The sequence below is a fragment of the Chenopodium quinoa genome, unplaced genomic scaffold (genome assembly GCF_001683475.1).
Source record: "Chenopodium quinoa cultivar QQ74 unplaced genomic scaffold, ASM168347v1, whole genome shotgun sequence".
NCBI classification, from domain to species: Eukaryota; Viridiplantae; Streptophyta; class Magnoliopsida; order Caryophyllales; family Amaranthaceae; genus Chenopodium; species Chenopodium quinoa.
In genome coordinates, this window is record NW_018744626.1 from 3,409,600 (window position 1) to 3,430,590 (window position 20,991).

Below are 20,991 nucleotides of genomic sequence, written 5' to 3' on the forward strand. Positions count from 1 at the left end.
CTAGTAATTTATAGAGACCGTAGTGTATGTATTTGATCTCGTAGCTATATATTTTCGTCATATTTGCATAAAAAAAAAATATTTTTGTCGTATAATTTATGAAGGTACTTAATTTTAAGAATAATGTATGAGAAGTTTTAAGCTAAGATATTACGTTTTTTTAAAAGAAATGTAGTTTGTTTTATTTGGAAATGAAGGAATTAATTACGTTTTGATGTAAGATTCCATGCAATATCTTGATCCAGTATGAATTGAGCTAATTATTTTTAAAATTGTAGATTAAATTTTAAACAACTATCTCAAAAGCTATTTAATTTCTAACTTCAAAAGTTATTATTTCTAACTTTTCATAAAACCTACCTCCACCATTAAAAGCTACCCTAACTACTACTAAACCATTAAAAGCTACTCAAAAGCTAGCGCCGAACATTCCCTACAGTAAAACACGACTTTGGCTAGACTTAGCATGCATAATGTATGTGACATTATGCATACATGATACATTATTATTTGGACTTAGCATAATGTAAATGTGACACAACTTGTGCACACTCTCATATTCATTACTTAGGATTCAAATGAGTACATATTGAATATTTTGATTAAAATGTGAAAACTTGATTTTCCAATATTAGAATTGCTGTTTTAGTGGGTACGTAACATGGTTGAAATTATTCTTTTTAATTCACCAATTTTCAATAACCTAGATATATATAGCATGGTAGTTGAAATTATTCTTTGTTTATACATATGATCCTTAGGTAGTTCATGTGGTTAATGTCAAATTTAGACAATAAAATTTGACTAATATATTGAATTTAATGAGACATATAATTACATTGAAATCTAGCTACTAATTGATCATCATGTCCCTCTTTCAATGTCATTGTGGTGGCACGAAACTCCCAAGCTTATAAATTTATTTTGTAGAAGGATACATTCTTTTTCTATATAGACACACTCACACTGTCACACACGACCTTAATATATGTATATGAAAATAATTGTACTTTATAATTTAGGCCATGTTCCATTCTTTCACCATAATATAAAAGTTATGATTTCGTAAAAATAATCTTGGGTTAGTACATTAAGTTAGTTTTACTAGCAAGGAGTATAAATAATTTACAATAGGTATAAAGTAGTTAAATAAGTAAAATAAATAATTGTAATTAATAATAAAACATCAATAAACTCATACAAAAAATAACTCACTTCGTTACATTTTCATTTTGGGTGTTTAAAAAAGACAGTCCTATTTCTATTTTGGTGCAATTTTTTTGACCATTATATTCTCGTTATTAGATAAGAATTTCTTGGTTTTTAAATACATAATCTATTTCGCTCTAAAAGAAATTATTTAAGTTAAAATCAAATGAGATGAACTAGTCCTTAAAAAAAATGATTTGAACAAGACTTATGATTAGCTCATTTTATTTTGTATTACTAAATTTTTGTAAGTAGAAGATTTTTGTGATGAAATCGTCATACTCACTCCCTTACACAAGTAGTAAAATCATATGCACATATACCTATTACTTTAAACAATCAAGAGTAATCATGCATGATGCATCCTAGATATCTCTTTTCTCTAATTTTATTATGCAAGTAAGTACTACTCTAAACAGAAAATTGTCTCTTTAGTAGTACAAGTAGCTAATAAATGAGAAAAATACACACAAAGTAACAAACAACTTTAATTTCTAAATAAAAAAAAAAAAATCTAGATATTTCTCATTAGTGAATTGTTACACCTTATACTTGCAACATGAAGGTTTATTTTGTCTTCTTTGTAATTAAGCCAAGTAACCTATGTAGAAAATGATAAAAAGATGTCTTATCTGTTTAAATTATTTGCTTGCTTTTCATCTCTAAGCTAATTGAAATTCAAAGAAAAATGGGTTAGTTGGTTAATCAAAGGAGCTTTGCATATCATTATCATGTTGATGTCCAAGGCCACATAAAACAATTTAACAATGAAAAATGATTCAATCAGATCATCAATGTAATCAACTTTAATTATTTAGGACCAGGTGAAACCTTATCCCTAGGTACTAAATAATTACTTCTTTTTTTTTTCTTTTTGTTATTTTTAAGAGAATAATTAATCACTTTTACTTTTTTACAAAAGCATTGGTAAAACCATAGTAATCAATCTTTCTCTATCTATATTCTATCTTTCTTATATACTTTGTACTTTGATCGCATTTATGCTCCGTAACTAATATATATATATATACAGAAAAATCAACATTATCAATTCTAGTGTATTGTGATATACGAGTACTTAGATTTATTTAATGCGTATATTAGAATATATTATAAATTTTTTTAGCACTCCGTAATTTGTAATGAAGTATATAATGTCAAAATTATGCGTGAAAACTGTTAAAAGTCAAATGTTACAGTTTATTTAGAGCAAAGTGAGTACACTAATTAATTACAGGTCGATCACCCACTTTAATATAAGACAAAAGAATTACTTCGTTCATAAACAATTCTACTTGGGCGCCTTACATATATATACTCCTATAATCCTATTTGACGTATTTATGAAACAAACAACCAATCTACTCTCCTAGTTTAGAACTAGAAGTAAAACGCAAACTCCAAAATCCAACCACTGCATTAAAAGATTAGTTGTTGATAATTGACACAAAAATTAAATATTTAGGTCTTATCCCTCAATATATAGTGAGTTGGTGAGAAAGAATTAAAGAATTACATTAATTAAAACAAGGCACTATCTTAGTGAGTAGTAACCTTAATTAACTGCTAAATTTCATATATATGTCATGCTTTTAAAAATATCTGAAAGATCATTAAAATCTGTTACTCAATATTTTATGAATGTGAAAAATATTTATTATTACATGAAAAAAATGGTCTAGGTCAACGGCCAAATTGTGGTGTAATACATTATTGGTAAACAACTTCAACAAAAATGGTTTAGTTAAGTCTTTGGTGTTTCTGTAAGATGTTTGACATTTGGCAACACGAAACTTCCATGCAAAGAATTTCAAGTTATGCTGATGAAATCCGTGGATTTCAGCATTTCACAAGTACAATTTGACTCCTACGGAACCTTCTTTTATTTGGCCGTGTAACATATAATAGAATTGTTAGATTATAGGATTATACGTACTCCATTGAATTGATACTCTTATTCATGCTTTTTCAACAAATTATTGCGGCTTTTTAATGGATAAATTTGCGTCTTAAACCATTTTTACGAAGACACTTAAATTGGAGTTCCAAAACAGACAAGTCCTACTTGTTTGATAATTGAATTAAATTGAAGATACATAAATTTATTTTTAGAAAACTAAATCATTTAGATACTCCAGAATAGCAACACCATCATTTACACGACGCGCTTATAAAATGACGAATTGAATAGAATATAACATGAAATGTGATTGAAATTAAAGTTTAACATTGATGATACCTACCTAACTAAAGTTTAACATTGTGAACTCAAAAACACATTTCACACCTATACTAGTCAGCTTAAATTGAAGTTTTTCCTTAAATTTTCATCACTTACAAAGTTTCGTTATTAGTGTGACATATTTTCCAAGTTGGAATATATAGCTTTATAAGTTTGGTAGCAAGTATAATATATCTTAATTATAGCGTGATCCATCTGCCCAAATAAAAAATTATTCCACCAATTCAACAGAGAAAAGCAACCAAATTAGTAATTATTTATTAGTTTATGACTTAATTCTATATTAGGGATAATTAAGAAGGGCCCCACTTTTTTTGACCAATTCTAGCTAATCCACCCATACTATAAACACCATTACCAAAACTTTCAACCAAATTAATATTCCTTCCGCCCGCCTAATTATAAAAATTTGTATCACTCGCATTTGAAAATATTAAGGAAGTTTATAAATTTTGACTCATGTCAATATAAATCAAATTATATGATGGATAACTATAGGAAATAACATGAACATTAATTTCTAAGCTAGAATCTAACAATATTTTTCACATTTTTTAAAGATTTTTCTTTCATCATCCTCTTTGGTATTTAAATAACCTACAAAATAACACAAAGGCCAATTCTTGTAAACTAGTTCAAACAATGTGTGTAGTATTAGTCAAATTGATCAAGTGGTGAATATAAAATAGAAAGGTCAAAATTTTGTTGAATAATTTGTAAGCTACAATTCAATGATTTGTGTTTGAGGAGTATGAACTAATTTTGTTTAATTTATTGGTATGTGCTCGAACATAATATTCAAATTTATTACTTTGGTACCTTCATTTATTTGTTTAAAAAAATTTAGTACTCCTCTGTCCCTTAATTAAATGTCTACTTTTCTTTACTATGTAAGTATAAATGTTAGAAATAGGCATCTAATAAAGAGACGGATAGAGTAGTAGATTTTTTAGGAAATTAAATTATACGAATATTTAGCAAATTAACCAATAAATTAATTACTCCATGGAAATATGGAATACATTACTCTGCCTTTAAACAAATTACTTTTGAGTAGCCTGCTCCAAGTTGCTACTTTTATAGTTGTATAACTGTTAATTTTTAAAAGACATTTAAAAGTTTGTATGTGTGTATTCAATACTTTTATAGTATATTATTAATTTGGGTGCAAGTTTAGAATATTATTGGCAATTAGTGTAATGAGAGGATTTGCATGGAACATAAATGTTCTTATAAACGCTTTTTAATATATTACTCCGTAGTATAGATATATGCAGAATTATGTTGTTTTTTTATTAGTCTACCCACATAATAGCATGTTGTGGATTTTCCACTATGGTGTATGTGCACAAAATAAAAATCATAATTCAAACCCTTTTATTTGTGAGAACAATTAATTCGATCTATCAATTTTAACGAGCCTATTAATATCTTTCAAAATGTTACGAGTATAATTTTCATCTGTTTTGGTGTTCATTAGACTTTTCACTTTTGTTATATGATCATCAAAGTGGAACCCTATTCTAGAACAACAAACTGTATATATTCAAATTAGATTTAAAATTAAATGTATATAATGATATTTATAACAACATAACCAACATATTAATTAATTAATCAATAATGATAACAACATAACCAACCTATAATTTCATTACTTCGATCAAGGTGCACAAGTGTCTTCTTTCTTCTATACAAGATAGATCTGCCCCTGTTTAAATACTCATACTTGATAATTTATGTATGATTTATATATAATACTCATTTAACATTCGTATGAGATTTTGTATGAGACTCCTTTATACCATGTAATATAGATCTCCTCAAGTTGACCGACACTGCCCAACAATTCCCTAAATGCATTCTATTCTTGATCTATCAAATAATTTGTAGCATAATATATTCACTAACTTAATACAACACGTGAACCTACACAACCCGACTCTTACCTAGCTCTACACACAATCTTAAACATTGTCATGCCAACTATTACCATCTAGATGAATAAGTATTAGTACACCCTTCCTTACTCTATATTCTTAAACAAGCAAGTTTTATTATAATAAGAAAAGTATAATACTAATAGTTGATTAATTAGTACACATCATCCATTCTTAGAACCTTAGATAAGTAGCGCCTACTAATCTAACTTCCAATTATTTTAACAAAAAAACCAAATAAAATGTCACCAACTTTTGTTGGTTTTTGAATAACATCACCATTTTTCTCAACTGACCCCGCCTTCTCAACCTCTTCAATTTCTCCCTTCTCACCTCATTTTTTCTCCTCTCTATCTTTTCTCCACCAAAAAAAAAAATTAAGTGATCATCATCAAATTTTAATGGGAAATTGTAACGTTTGTATTAGACCGGAAGAACTCCCTAAAAAAACCCCACAAACCAATAAGAAGAAAAAAACCCAGCCCAACCCATACTCATTAAACCAACCTCAACCGGCTCCGGTACGAGTTTTAAAAGATATTATTCCCGCGGTTGGACCGCGTATTAGTGATAAATATGTCATTGGCCGAGAGCTCGGCCGAGGCGAGTTCGGGGTTACTTATTTATGTACAGACCGGGAGACTAAAGACCGGCTCGCGGTTAAGTCGATATCGAAAAGAAAACTACGAACCGCGATTGACGTAGAAGATGTAAGGAGGGAAGTAGCGATCATGTCTACTCTTCCGGTTCACCCGAATATAGTACGTCTAAAGGCGGTATACGAGGATAATGAGGCGGTTCATTTGGTGATGGAGTTGTGTGAGGGTGGTGAGTTGTTTGATCGGATTGTTGCGCGCGGACATTACTCGGAACGAGCCGCGGCTACCGTTGCCAAGACGGTTGCTGAGGTTGTTAAGATGTGTCACGATAATGGTGTTATGCATAGAGATTTGAAGCCGGAGAATTTCTTGTTTGCTAATAAGAAGGAGAATTCTCCCCTTAAGGCTATCGATTTCGGTCTCTCCGTTTTCTTCCGACCTGGTTAGTATGTTGTTTCTGTTAATATTATTCGAGATTGATCAGTCTCACATACATGAATATAATATAAAAGTGTAAATTTAAAGTGAGAAAGGTCTATGTTAGTGTTTGAATGTTTAACATAGACTTTCCTTGCTTGTTTGCGCATGAATGTTTTTTTTTTTGTTGTTTAGAGAGCCACAAGGGCGGGGGTGTGAATCGATCCCAGGATCTCCTGGAATCGAGAGGGAAACTCTAACCACTTGAGCTATCCCTCACTCTCTGTTTGCGCGTGAATGTGATTTTAGTTTTAGATGATTGATTTTACGTGTTTGTTTTGATTTGAAATTACTACGATTTGAAGTACGTACTAAATATAAGTGGGGTAAATAGTGAAAATTAAGCACTTATAAATGTTTTCATTAATTGAAGTGTTAAAAGAGGAAGCTAAGGGAGAGTGTAAATAATATGATCAACATTTCATAAGATCTTTTGTTAATGGTGTAATTAGATAAATTAAGGAATTCCTAAACGAGTAAAAGGAAGCTAATACCAACCTAATTTAAAAATTATTATTAGCAAATTATTTGGAAAATGTCAATGATATACATCTTAATTCATGTTTTAATTTCTTAGTTTAATTACATGATATTTATCCACATTAACCTATTATTGAAGCCTTAATTTGCATTCTTGTAATACATTTTGTCATGGTCAAATAACCAACACACATAATTTGATATAATACAATATGATATGATTGCGACCGTAAATGTATCACAATATCTACCCTTTTTATTTTCATTAAACTTGTATTCTAAATCAATTTTCCCAATTATTCAAATCTTACTTCATGATCTAATTTGAATATATTTCTTTGACTAGAATAGTGGAAATGTTCAAATGAATAGGAATTAAATTAAACTTTGATAATTTTGTTCTATAATATTGATTAATTTTTTATTTTTTTTAATTTGGTGTGATATTAAAAAAACAGGAGAAAGGTTTACAGAAATAGTGGGGAGCCCATATTATATGGCCCCAGAAGTGTTAAGGAGAAATTATGGGCCAGAGGTGGATGTGTGGAGTGCTGGAGTTATTCTGTACATTCTTCTTTGCGGTGTTCCTCCTTTTTGGGCAGGTACTTTTTTTTATTGCTTCCCACCTATTTCATCATGTTACTGTTTTTTTTTTCAATTTACTAACTTTTTAGCTGGAAATTATTAAATATAATCGTTATTAATTCTTGTTTTTTATATTTTGTATTATGAATTAAAATTAAGAATTTGGGTTGATAGGTGTTGTACTTCTTGTGTAAGTTATAATAAAGAATTTGGAGAAGTCAACAATTTCATTTTATGTGTTATGTAAGGTTGGTTATGTGACGTTGAATATATACTTGAGTGTGTGGCCGTGTAGGTGTACTTATTTTAAGGAGCGTTAGGGTATTCGGTTGTATAATAGACATGTTGCTAATATTATTCAAAACTTTAGTAATGGTTCATAAGATGTTGCTAATTTGTGTCCGAAACTAGCTGTTACATTGCCTTGAACTTCTGAATCTACAATTAGATTATAGAAAACCAACCTTAATTATAGTTGAGTAAAAAAATTTCAGGATATCTTGAAAAAGTACGTGTGACTGTCAATTTTGGATAGACGGGTTAGTATAAATTGAGAATTACTTTGACCTTAGAAGTTACATTGCGCAATTTTAACCTTGTTTTGCTCTAAATTGCAGAAACCGAGCAAGGTGTTGCATTGGCAATTTTACGAGGGGTACTCGATTTCAAGAGAGAACCATGGCCTCAAATATCAGAAAGTGCAAAGAGTCTTGTGAAACAGATGTTGGATCCAGACCCTAAAAAGAGATTAACTGCTCAACAAGTTCTAGGTGAGCCTTATTTTTTATCATCTTAGCTAGTCTGTTATAAGATACACTTTCTTCGCTTTCCTGTATGTTCTTGTGCATTTCTTCTGAAACGAAACGTATGTGCATCTCTTATCTATATGTAGAACACCCTTGGATACAGAATGCAAAGAAAGCTTCAAATGTCCCATTGGGAGATATTGTCAGGACAAGACTCAAGCAGTTTGCCGGGATGAATAGATTCAAGAAGAAGGCGCTAAGAGTAAGCATTTGAGATCGTTAACATCATCTAAGATAACCAAGGAATATTGTTTACTAAACTTGGGATATTGAATGTTATACAGGTTATAGCAGAACATTTGACAGTTGAAGAAGTAGAAATTATCAGAGATATGTTTATGCTGATGGATACTGACCGTGATGGAAAAGTAACATATGAAGAATTGAGGGCTGGCCTTCGAAAGGTCGGTTCTCAACTTGGTGAGGCAGAGATAAAGCTCCTCATGGAAGTGGTAAGCTTTCATGAATTGAAACTGTGTCATTATCATTACCATTTCTTGAAAAACATATGCTAGGATCTACTTTATGTTGTGTACCTTTTGAAATGTTATTGTAATGAAAGTTTTCATGTGCTTTCCCCTCAAAAAGTTTTCATGTGTTTTCTAGCCTTTACAATCTAATTCTCTAGTGCTATGAACTCTGCTTTTGTTTGAGAAAATTTTCCCTTTTGCTCTTTTAAGGACATTGTAATGATTCATCCAACTCAAAATGAAGGGAAATTTTAATATTGTTACAGTTTACAGTCTTGCTTAAGCACGAATAGTCTAGTGAGTAGTGATTCTGGTCTATAGAAGGGTTCGAGTAGGTCTAGTTAGGGTGCTGGATGAGAAAAAGCTACGCGCTAGTTTGTTCTTGAATAAATGAGCAATAAACAAAGAAAATCTAGTGTTCTTGAAGAAATTAGCATTTCAACTCTGTTAGACTTGCCTTTAATTTCAAGTTTGTGGTACGTAATGAAGTGTCAAGTGTTCTTACCCATGTCCGAATGTTGAGATTTCAGCTTGTATAAATTAAGTGTGTGTAAGACAGCATAAATACACAAATGATCTAAGCAAGAAGTTTCTTTCTCGGTTTCTCCCATTTGTTAATTGCTGATGTGTTGCCAATACAAATTTTTGGTGCAGGCTGATGCTGATGGTAATGGTTACTTGGACTATGGAGAGTTTGTAGCAGTGACAATCCACTTGCAGAAAATGGAGAACGACGAACACTTCCAGCGAGCATTCATGTACTTTGACAAAGATGGAAGTGGTTACATTGAGCTAGATGAGCTTCGAGATGCATTGACTGATGAATCAGCTGAAACTGATGCAGATGTTCTAACTGAGATCATGCGCGAAGTTGATACAGACAAGGTAACTCTCCCTTTCTCTGTTCGATTTTTTTTTCCATATGATGCTGTCTAAACATCAGTCCATCAGTTCTGTTTCTGACATATTCAATGTTTTTCTTAGGATGGACGAATTAGTTACGAAGAGTTCGTGGCAATGATGAAAACCGGGACTGATTGGAGGAAGGCTTCAAGGCAGTACTCAAGAGAAAGATTCAAGAGCTTGAGCCTTAACTTGATGAAAGACGGTTCTCTACAACTTCATGACGGAATGACTGGTCATGCTGTTGTAGTGTAATATATGAGCAAGAAGGTTTTCGGGTTGCTTCTTTTTTTGCATTGTTCCTTAACCTCAATTGATCTCTTACTGCACCAACCAAAGCAGTTACACAACTTCACTCATGGAGCATCGAACGAACCATAAGATCGTTGTCTCGGATTGTATGTATGTCGATCAAGTGTGTTTACTAGCATCCATCTTAATCAACTAAGGAGGCTTCTGAGGTTGGGAAAAAGTGTTGGTCTTGAAGTTTTCGTAAGTAATTTTTATAGATGAAGGTTTTTGTATATGTCTTTTTTTGTTTTTATATGGTGATCAATTGGTATTATTCCATACTTAATTCTGTATAGAGATTCAAGTTCTTTTTATAGCATATAACATTATCAATTGTCTATTGGTTTTGTATTTCTCTTATGCCTAAATTATTGAGGCTGAATTTCAAGATGATAAGTATGATTTATTGGTTTTCCATTTTATATAGTATTAGAGATTTCTTGATTTGTATTTTGCTCCAATTTTATGTATATATCTTGGTTTTTGGCCCAAATGCCACTAAAAATAGTGATGCATGTGATTATGTTAGTGATGTAAATACGTATGTAAACTTTGTTACGAGTATCATAGTTCATTACTCATTATAGACTTGTAGTGACTTTTGAAGTGTATTTTGTGTATGATTATCAATATATAAAGGAACCAAGATGTAGGTATGATGATAAAAATTATTATCACTTGTAATGATAACGTGTTCCTCCAAATAATATATTGTACTCACTATGTATGAAGGAAAATTTCAAAAGAATTGCAAATTTGAAAGAAGTGTAACTTTTTATGTGCAACCAAGCGACCACTAAATTGACACAGTCGCACATACCAATAAATGATTAAACAAACCCGTTTCGTTATGAAACTGGGCTTCAAGCAATCAAGCATTAGAAACTGCCGCCCACACGATTGTTGTCGTGGATATACAGCTAGATATCAATTGCAACACCCAGTTGCCCCACTTTAATAACATGCCTAATTATGTACTTACACTTTACTTAAATTAGAAACCTTGTACTAATTTAGCTAGTCTTGAAATTTCTGCACTAATTAATTTCTTCATATTCTTCGTATATTATACTATATTTTCTTACATACCTACCAAAAAGGATCACCTTTTCCTTAGTTAGCTAAAAATGATATTGTATTAGTACTAATTAAGATGGTGTCACTCACGAACACATATACGTAAAGTGAGGAGCCATGATTCAAGGGATGTTGGGTCAACTTATAAGGTCTAATTGACTAATTGACATGGAAATCACTATCTAAGAATAATTAAGTTATAATAATGAGTTCTTGAGATTTGGCTATTGCTAACCACCAAAAGTTACAAGTGCTGACGTCTTAAGTACTTGCTACTTTTTGGGCCTGAGTCTAAAGTTCGGCTTGTTTGGCAGTAGCTTTTTTAAGTAGTCGTTAACATTTTGATTAAGTTAAAATTTTTATTAAAAAAAAGTTATGGAGTAGAATATTAGACATGGTAGCGGTTAGCTGGTTAATGCCTTAATGGTAGGCTAGTAACTGTAGTGTTAGCATTTCAAAGGTAGTGATATTGGTTTAACAATAAGCTTAATTAAGGTGAATATAATGTACACTAAAAGCTACATATTTCACTTTTGAAAGGTGGGATAAATGAAATTTGAATCCATGATCCTCTTGACATGCTAAGGGCCTGTACTGTTCTGATTGGCTGAACTGAATTGAACTGAACTGAACTTATTAGAGCTGAACTGAACTGAATATTTTATAAGAGAAGGAAATTAGGAGCTAAACTGAACTGAACTGAAAATAATCGTATCAAAATAGGCTCTAACTCTTGATGGCTGAAGCCCCAAAAAGTATTAATGCTCTATCTAAAATGTTAATTGATGGCTAAACCCCCTAAAAAGAGTAATACTCTATCTTGGAAGCCAGGATAACATATTTTAAGTAAAGAGATGGAAAATAAAACTATACGAACTATTAAAGAATATAACCGGCATCTTTAAGCTGTTGCTGATTACTAATTACAAAAAATTGGCATGCTGACGGGCTGGGTTTCCATTAGCAACGACAATCATTGCCAACTAATTTATAACAGACTTAGTTAGCTTGCATCTTCATCCATGCAAAGAGCCAAGCAAGCACACCTTCATATCACTATCTATTTGTTAATTATTGTTTATAACAAATTAAAGCCTAAATAATACTTGTATTTGTTAATTCTCCCTTAATATATCATTAAAATGCCCATATTCTCATTGTACAAAGTATATATAGCTATATAACCTCTTGAAACCATAAGCTATGACAATAATAATACAACCTAAACATACACTTAATTGTAGAAAAACACATAAACAAAACATGCCTCAAATAATATCCTCTTTCACTATATTAGCTCTAATACTTTGTTCCTCTCAATCCTTTGCAAAAGTTTATACCACTCCTAGTACCTTAATCGTTGGCCTAACTCATTCAAGGAATGTCATCCCTCAAAAGAGCTCTAATGCTCTTCTTATGGCTAAGGAAATTCAACCAGAACCACCTATGTTCGATATGGTGGAGCCACTAAGAGCAACTAGGGACGGATATTTAATGTCCTTAAACCTAGGGACGCCGCCTCAAGTCATACAAGTCTATATGGACACAGGAAGTGACCTTACTTGGGTTCCTTGTGGAAATGTATCCTTTGATTGTATAGAATGTGATCAATATTATAGGATAAATAGGCTAACAAGTGCATTTTCTCCCTTAAATTCATCTTCCTCTCTTAGGGTTTCTTGTTCTAGTCCTTTTTGTACTCAAATCCATAATTCTGATAACTCTTATGATCCATGTGTTATGGCAGGATGCTCATTGAATACCCTTCTAAAGGGCACATGTTCTAGGCCATGCCCTTCATTTGCCTACACCTATGGGGGTGGCGGTGTAGTGTCCGGGACATTAGCCAAGGACTTACTAAGAGTTCATGGTACCGGCCTTAGTAGTAGTACCACAAAAGAGACTCAACGATTTCGTTTTGGATGTATAAGGCAAGCTTATAAGGAACCTTTAGGAATAGCCGGGTTTGGAAGAGGCTCACTCTCATTACTATCACAATTAGGGTACCTTAACAAAGGTTTCTCCCATTGTTTTGTGTCCTTCAAATTTGCTAGTAACCCTAATATTTCGAGCCCTCTAATCATTGGCGATGAGGCTATTTCTTCCAAGGAGTCATCCAAATTTACTCCATTGTTGACTAACCCTACATACCCTAATTACTACTACATTGGCCTAGAAGCCATTACAATAAGCAATATGAGCATGAAAGAAGTCCCAATGAAGTTAAGAGAATTCGATGGTAAGGGCAACGGAGGGATGATGATTGACTCCGGAACCACATATACACATTTGCCCGAACCCTTGTACTCACAACTCCTCCTAGACCTCCAATTAGCCATCCAACATCCTCGAGCCATCGAGCAAGAGAAACAAACCGGATTTGACCTTTGTTATTACATCCCATGCCCTAACAACAATGGAAGTAGTAATTGCATTGGGAATGATGATGATCTTCCTTCGATTACATTCCATTTCTTAGATAATGTGAGCTTGTTTTTGCCAAGGGCTAATAACTTCTACGCCATTCGCCCTCCAAGCAACTCTAGTGTGGTGAAATGCTTGTTATACCAAGGTATGAACGACGAAAATGATGGTAATGATAGTGGTGGTCCGGCTGCTATTTTTGGAAACTTTCAACAACAAAATGTTGAGGTTGTTTATGACTTGATGAATGAGAGAATTGGGTTTAATCCTATGGATTGTGCTGCTGCCTGTTCATCATCTCAAGTACTTAGGTCATAGGGTCTTTCAAGCATAAAAATGTACTTCGGTATACTTACAACACCAAAAATAATACAATAATGCACCCTTATTCTCAATTTCATTTTTCCCATTTGACCAAAAAGTTTTCATAGAAAACAATAAAAGTTGACCGAGGGAGTAACCACTAGATAGTGTATGGAAGTTTCATGTGCAATGAAAGATTTTTGGAATAATTTATGATAGGAAGTATTACTCTCTTTAACTCGTTCTTGTATACTTACAACACTTTATATTTATGGAAAAGTATTGTGTAGAACGGAATCACGTGAGTCCAATTATACAAAAAAAAACTAATTGTTAGAAATTCGATAATAATGTTCAGAAATTAGATAATAAGTGTCAGAAATTAGATAATATTGGTCAGATTTTAAATAATAATTATCAAAAATTAGATAATAATGGTCAGATTTTTGATAATAAGTATCAGAAATTAGATAATAAGTGCCAGAAATTACATAATATTGGTCAGGTATTAGATAATAAGTATCCAAAATTAGATAATAATGGTCAGATTTTAGATAATAAGTATCAGAAATTAGATAATAAGTGCCAGAAATTACATAATATTGGTCAGGTATTAGATAATAAGTATCCAAAATTAGATAATAATGGTCAGATTTTAGATAATAAGTATCAGAAATTAGATAATAAGTGTCAGAACTTAAATAATATTGGTCAGGTATTAGATAATAAGTATCATAAATTAGATAATATTGGTAAGATTTTATATAGTATTGGTCAAGTTGTTTTGTTTTGTTCATATCTTAAATTCCCTTTTCATTTTTCGCAATAGCCAACACTAGCAGTAGCAGAAATTAGATACTATTGCTCGGCTCTGCATCTTCTTCTTTGCCAATTTTAGGTAATTTCCCCGCCATCGACGTTGAGAAGGTCGTCGACATCAGGGTTTGGGAGGGAGAAGGTCGCCGGCCGCCGACAAAGCTGACAGAGGGTAGGGGATGGGTGTATGCATTATAAACCGGACTCACGTGAAACGGACTCACGCAAAACCTTCTGTTGTTCTATTTCTTTTTACACAATTGATTTAATACATACTAAAATATAGTTATATTATTCCCTCCTTCCTCCCCCCCCCCCCCAAGAGTTTATTTCTATTTTGTATATGGTCTTTATAACGTATCTTTGACCATTAATATGTTTAATTATATTTTAAACAAAAAAATGACATTATTAAACTATACATTGACAAGAATCCATTAATAACTTTGCATAAGTTAAAATGCAATATTTTTTTCTCTCCCCCAAAAGAACCATATCTCTCCTCTCTTCTATGTCGTAGAAGTCTTTCGTAAACCTCTTTGTCGAAAATTCATCATTTTCCGATGGAAATTCCATCAAAAAAGGTAATTTCGACGGATTATATTTTGTCGAAGCTTGGTTGGGCCAAAGTTTAAAATTCGTTGCAAATTTCCGACGGAGATTTCTTTTTCGAGTGAAAATACCATCGGAAATGGGTAAGCTTTCGACGGATTTTAATTTCGTCAAAAAATTACGATGCTTTTTTTTTTACAATCCTTTGAAGACAAGTTGTTCTTAGCGCTTGGAATAGCTCGGATTAGGTTACGAAATCATCACAAGAATTTTCTTCCTCCTAATATTATGAAGCGATGACGAATCAACTAAACAAAATTGCACTCTATATTCCTTCCATTTTTTTATTTCAATTCCTTTTGTATACCCCCGGTGCAAAATAAAAATATTGTCCATCAGTAATTACCACAATATATACCACGTGCCATTTAGCTATAGTGTCTGCACTCTACAATGCCCAAAATAAAGAGAAAACAGATTTACTTATTATTATTATTATTATTATTATTATTATTATTATTATATCTCAAAAACAAAAGTCATACAACCTACAATAAATTAGTGGGAAGCCGAGATACAATCTGGGCCCCCACTCCTCTAGCTATAGCAAATCCTACCCTAGTGAAGATATGAGCTGCAGCACGAGCCCCAATGTCTTGCGTCGTCGAGAACCTCTGAATCCGCTCCAGTAACGCAACAGCCTCCTTCTCTAATTCCCCAAGCGAAGAAAAGGAGAAGGGAATGAAACCATATCCAATCGCCTGACATCGAGCTTCATACTTATCTCGCTTCCGATGAGCAGCATCAGCCACAACCCGCCCAGGAATAAAGTCAGATAGCCCTGACTGTGTCAAAGGAGAAGACCCTGTCAAATCAACACAGACATCGCGACCACGATCCCATGAATAAAGTAACACATCCGCAGGTCTGAGGGTCTCGTCGTTCCCTCCAGCCAACCCAATGTCAACCTCCTTTCTCGCTGAAATCCCAGAACGATAGCAAACATCAAAAGGGTATCGAACAACATTATGCCGATGTTTAATACCCACAATACCAGCACAAGACACCGCGTGATCACCGAAAATATCTCCAGCAAAAACCCTCGAACAAGCAGAGCACGACGTCGAGACAGAGAACAATGGAACACCCAACCGATAGGACAACACACAGTGATAAGTCTTAGCGTTCATCGTCTGACCCAACCCCGAAATAGGAACCGCCCGAAGCCAAGCTGAGGTGTGATCACCCTACTGTGATTTCCATAATGCTGATTGTCGAGGAGTTAAAGAATAAGCAGATTCTGCAGAAGCGGTAATCTTTGTGAAATACATATCTGCCAATTTCTTCATGAGTTTAGGGGCAGCGACCTCACTAGGATTACTCAAAATGTCAGACTCCACTTTTCCATTAAACAAACACAACGCATCCTCAAAGGCTCGTCGAAGACCAACAATGCCAGCATGCCGAAGAAGTTGTGTCTGCAACCCAGCAGACTGCAACCGAGAAGCAAGAAAAGCATAGTGACGAACATCACCTGCAAAATAAACACCAAGCCCTCCAAACGTAAATGGTAAGGTGGCAAGCCGCCACTGCCAATCACCAAACCAAGGCCCCGAAGCGGTAACAATACGCTCCATGGAAGATCGAAGAGCTCCATCAAAAGTGCGCTGAGCTACCTCAAAAGTACTAGGAGGACAAGTATGTAATGCAAAGTAGAGTTTTGAAACTCCGGTACATGCCCTAAGTAACAACAGTTCACACTGAGGATCATCGAGCATAGCGACCTTATCCATAAGGGCAATGGTCTTGGTCACCCTCTACATCACAAGCTCACCATTAAAACCAGAATCGGAACTAGCGGGACCTCCAAGCAACCTAACACCACGCAAAGGTCGAGCAATATTAGGCGGAAAGACACCCACCAACCTGCTTCGAGGGTCTTCCGTAGGCCAGAAAACTTAAGTTTTTTCCACGTTAAGACATATCCCATAACGAGGTCCTTTCTCCATAATCAACTGCAGAACTTGCCCCACCACCAAAATGTCACCAATAATCATGCCGTCATCTAAATACCAAGCCTGAAGACATACATCAAAAGTCTCCCTAATTTTACATACCAGGGGTTGTAAAACCAAAGAAAAAAGCAAAGGATCAAGGGGATCACCCTGCTGCACCCCTTGAGATGACCATAAGGTTTGGTCCCTATAGTACAACCTGGCTGGATTAGAATAGCAGAATTCAACCCATCGCGAAATGCCTAGACAACGGCGACGTACCTCACTTAACATGACCGAAAGATCAACCAGATTGAAGGCATTTTGAAAATCCACCAACAACATAGATAGACCCACATCAGAACCACGGTCCTCAATCAACCGATTCACCGCATGAAGAATTGCCTCACCACCTGAAGAAACCCCAACACCAAATTGAAGGCCATCAAAGTAACTCCCTAAAGACTGTCCAACCATAACAGCACCCACCATCGAAACGAGACGCCGCCAAACCGTACCCACAGCAATAGGACGAATACCACCACCGAGCTTGACAAGTGGCGTAAGAGGAGCACTAGCAATGTACTCTCCTAATTCCATAGAACATCTTCCAGCTAGAATGAGATTAACCACCCCGGTAATAGAGTCAACCAACTCATCTGAGACTGCCACAGCTGCACCACTTAAGTAATCCATAAGATGTTGAGCACGCAAACCATCCCTACCACATGATGTCAGCTCACTATCTCCAACCAGAAATTTGTTATTATTATTATTATTATTATTATTATTATTATTATTATTATTATTATTATTATTATTATTATTATCTCAAAAACAAAAGTCATACAACCTACAATAAATTAGTGGGAAGCCGAGATACAATCTGGGCCCTCACTCCTCTAGCTATTGCAAATCCTACCCTAGTGAAGATATGAGCTGCAGCACGAGCCCCAATGTCTTGCGTCGTCGAGAACCTCTGAATCCGCTTCAGTAACGCAACAGCCTCTTTCTCTAATTCCCCAAGCGAAGAAAAGGAGAAGGGAATGAAACCATATCCAATCTCCTGACATCGAGCTTCATACTTAACCCGCTTCCGTAAGCTGCATCAGCCACAACCCGCCCAGGAATGAAGTCAGATAGCCCTGACTGTGTCAAAGGAGAAGACCCTGTCAAATCAACACAGACATCGCGACCACGATCCCATGAATAAAGTAACACATGCGCGGGTCTAAGGGCCTCGTCGTTCCCTCCGGCCAACCCAATGTCAACCTCTTTTCTCGCTGAAATCCCAGAACGATAGCAAACATTAACAAGGGTATCCCGAACAACATTATGCCGATGTTTAATACCCACAATACCAGCACAAGACACTGCGTGATCACCGAAAATATCTCCAGCAAAAACCCTCGAACAAGCAGAGCACAACGTCGAGATAGAGAACAATGGAACACCTAACCGATAGAACAACACACAGCGATGTCTTACCCAACCCTGAAATAGGAACCGCCCGAAGACAAGCAGAGGTGTGATCACCCTGCTGTGATTTCCATAATGCTGATTGTCGAGGAGTTAAAGAATAAGCAGATTCTGCAGAAGTGGTAACCTTTGTGAAATATATATCTGCCAATTTCTTCATGAGTTTAGGGGCAGCGACCTCACTAGGATTACTCAAAATGTCAGACTCCACTGTTCCATTAAACAGACTCAACGCATCCTCAAAGGCTCGTCCAAGACCAACAATGCCAGCATGCCGAAGAAGTTGTGTCTGCAACCCAGCAGACTGTAACCGAGAAGCAAGAAAAGCATAGTGACGAACATCACCTGCAGAATAAACACCAAGCCCTCCAAACGCAAATGGTAAGGTGGCAAGTCGCCACTGCCAATCACCAAACCCAGGCCCCGAAGCAGTAACAATACGCTCCATGGAAGATCGAAGAGCTCCATCAAAAGTGCGCTGAGCCACCTCAAAAGTACTAGGAGGACAAGTACGCAATGCAAAGTAGAGTTTTGAAACTCCGGTACATGCCCTAAGTAACAACAGCTCACACTGAGGATCATCGAGCATAACGACCTTATCCATAAGGGCAATGGTCTTGGTCACCCTCTGCATCACAAGCTCACCACTAAAACCAGAATCGGAACTAGCGGGACCTCCAAGCAACCTAACACCACGTAAAGGTCGAGCAATATTAGGCGGAAAGACACCCACCAACCTGCTTCGAGGGTCTTCCGTAGGCCAGAAAACTTAAGTTTTTTCCACGTTAAGACATAACCCAGAACGAGGTCCTTCCTCCATAATCAACTACAGAACTTGCCCCACCACCAAAGTGTCACCAATAATCGTGCCGTCATCTAAATACCAAGCCTGAAGACATACATCAAAAGTCTCTCTAATTTTACATACCAGGGGTTGTAAAACCAAAGAAAAAAGCAAAGGACCAAGGGGATCACCCTGCTGCACCCCTTGAGATGACCATAAGGTTTGGTCCCCATAGTATAACCTGGCTGGATTAGAATAGCAGAATTCTACCCATCGCGAAATGCCCGGACAACGACGACGTACCTCACGTAACATGACCGAACGATCAACCAGATTGAAGGCATTTTGAAAATCCACCAACAACATAGATAGACCAACATCAGAACCACGGTCCTCAATCAACCGATTCACCGCATGAAGAATTTCCTCACCACCTAAAGAAACCCCAACACCAAATTGAAGGCCATCAAAGTAACTCCCTAAAGACTGACCAACCATAACAGCACCCACCTTCGAAACGAGACGCCGCCAAACCGTACCCACAACAATAGGACGAATACCACCACCGGGCTTGACAAGTGGCGTAAGAGGAGCACTAGCAATGTACTCTCCTAATTCCATAGGACATCTCCCAGCTGGAAAGAGATTAACCACCCCAGTAATAGAGTCAACCAACTCATCTGAGACTACCACAGCTGCACCACTCAAGCAATCCATAAGATGTTGAGCACGCAAACCATCCCTACCACATGATGTGCCACGAGGGAAACTCCTAATCCGCTCCAAAACAACAGCAGAAGTCGTAACGAGATGAAGGTGATCAATAGGTATATCAGGCAAGGAAGGAGCTGGAGATGAAGGGTGCTTTAACTGTAAATCTGCAAAAGTGGTGTCATTATAAGGTGCAACGCCTAAAGAAGAAAGAACCCGAACTGCAGCAGTGTAATGGCCATCGCAAATCTTCCTATGACACTGCTTAATATTACGCTCTTCCAAATCAATGTCCTCATCATCAACCATCGACAAAGTAGGAGAATCCTTTGCCAAAATTTCCCTCACAAGCTGCAAATTACCACCCGCTACACTCCAAGAACAAATAGCACGGGAAATACTCTCTTCTTGATGACGACGTCTTACCGAAGACCGAGACTCACGACTACTCCGCGGGCGAAAGATTTTAAGGATGCAAAGAGGTAACACCAACAAAGAGACCCAATTAGAAATGTCATTAGGCTTAGAGATCACCTTATCAAGAGCACCTTTCAGAACCCGAGAAAACCCCAAACGACACTTGGGAGGGATAGACTTAACAGAGCGAAACCCCTTAGAGAATAAACAATCAAGGAGGGCCACATCAAAACCACCGTTATGATCTCGCACCAATCCATCCATACGATCAACTCGAGCAGGAGAAGAAGGAGATTGCGACTTGGTGAAATTATGAAGCACAAAACGAATAACACCATCTCCTTCATCAGGGGGTGACACATCCTCATCCCCACCATGACGACACTTAATACGTACCGTGTGCGTTTTATAGCAAACTCCACATAACCAAAT

The 20,991-nt window shown here is 35.5% G+C and overlaps 2 protein-coding genes across 2 annotated transcripts; both read left to right on the forward strand.

Moving 5' to 3' along the window:
* Window positions 1–5,792: 5,792 nt before the first annotated feature.
* LOC110700523 (calcium-dependent protein kinase 10-like) lies at window positions 5,793–10,417 on the forward strand. The gene is made up of 7 exons (XM_021878072.1): window positions 5,793–6,432; window positions 7,406–7,549; window positions 8,150–8,302; window positions 8,425–8,540; window positions 8,623–8,790; window positions 9,463–9,693; window positions 9,793–10,417. The coding sequence occupies exons 1-7, from the start codon at window positions 5,793–5,795 to the stop codon at window positions 9,964–9,966; spliced, it is 1,626 nt and encodes a 541-aa protein (XP_021733764.1). The 3' UTR covers window positions 9,967–10,417.
* Window positions 10,418–12,524: 2,107 nt separating this feature from the next.
* LOC110700524 (probable aspartyl protease At4g16563) lies at window positions 12,525–13,959 on the forward strand. Its single transcript, XM_021878073.1, has one exon. It carries the CDS (start codon window positions 12,526–12,528, stop codon window positions 13,819–13,821), a length of 1,296 nt encoding a protein of 431 aa, XP_021733765.1. The 5' UTR covers window position 12,525; the 3' UTR covers window positions 13,822–13,959.
* The last annotated feature ends 7,032 nt before the right edge of the window (window positions 13,960–20,991 follow it).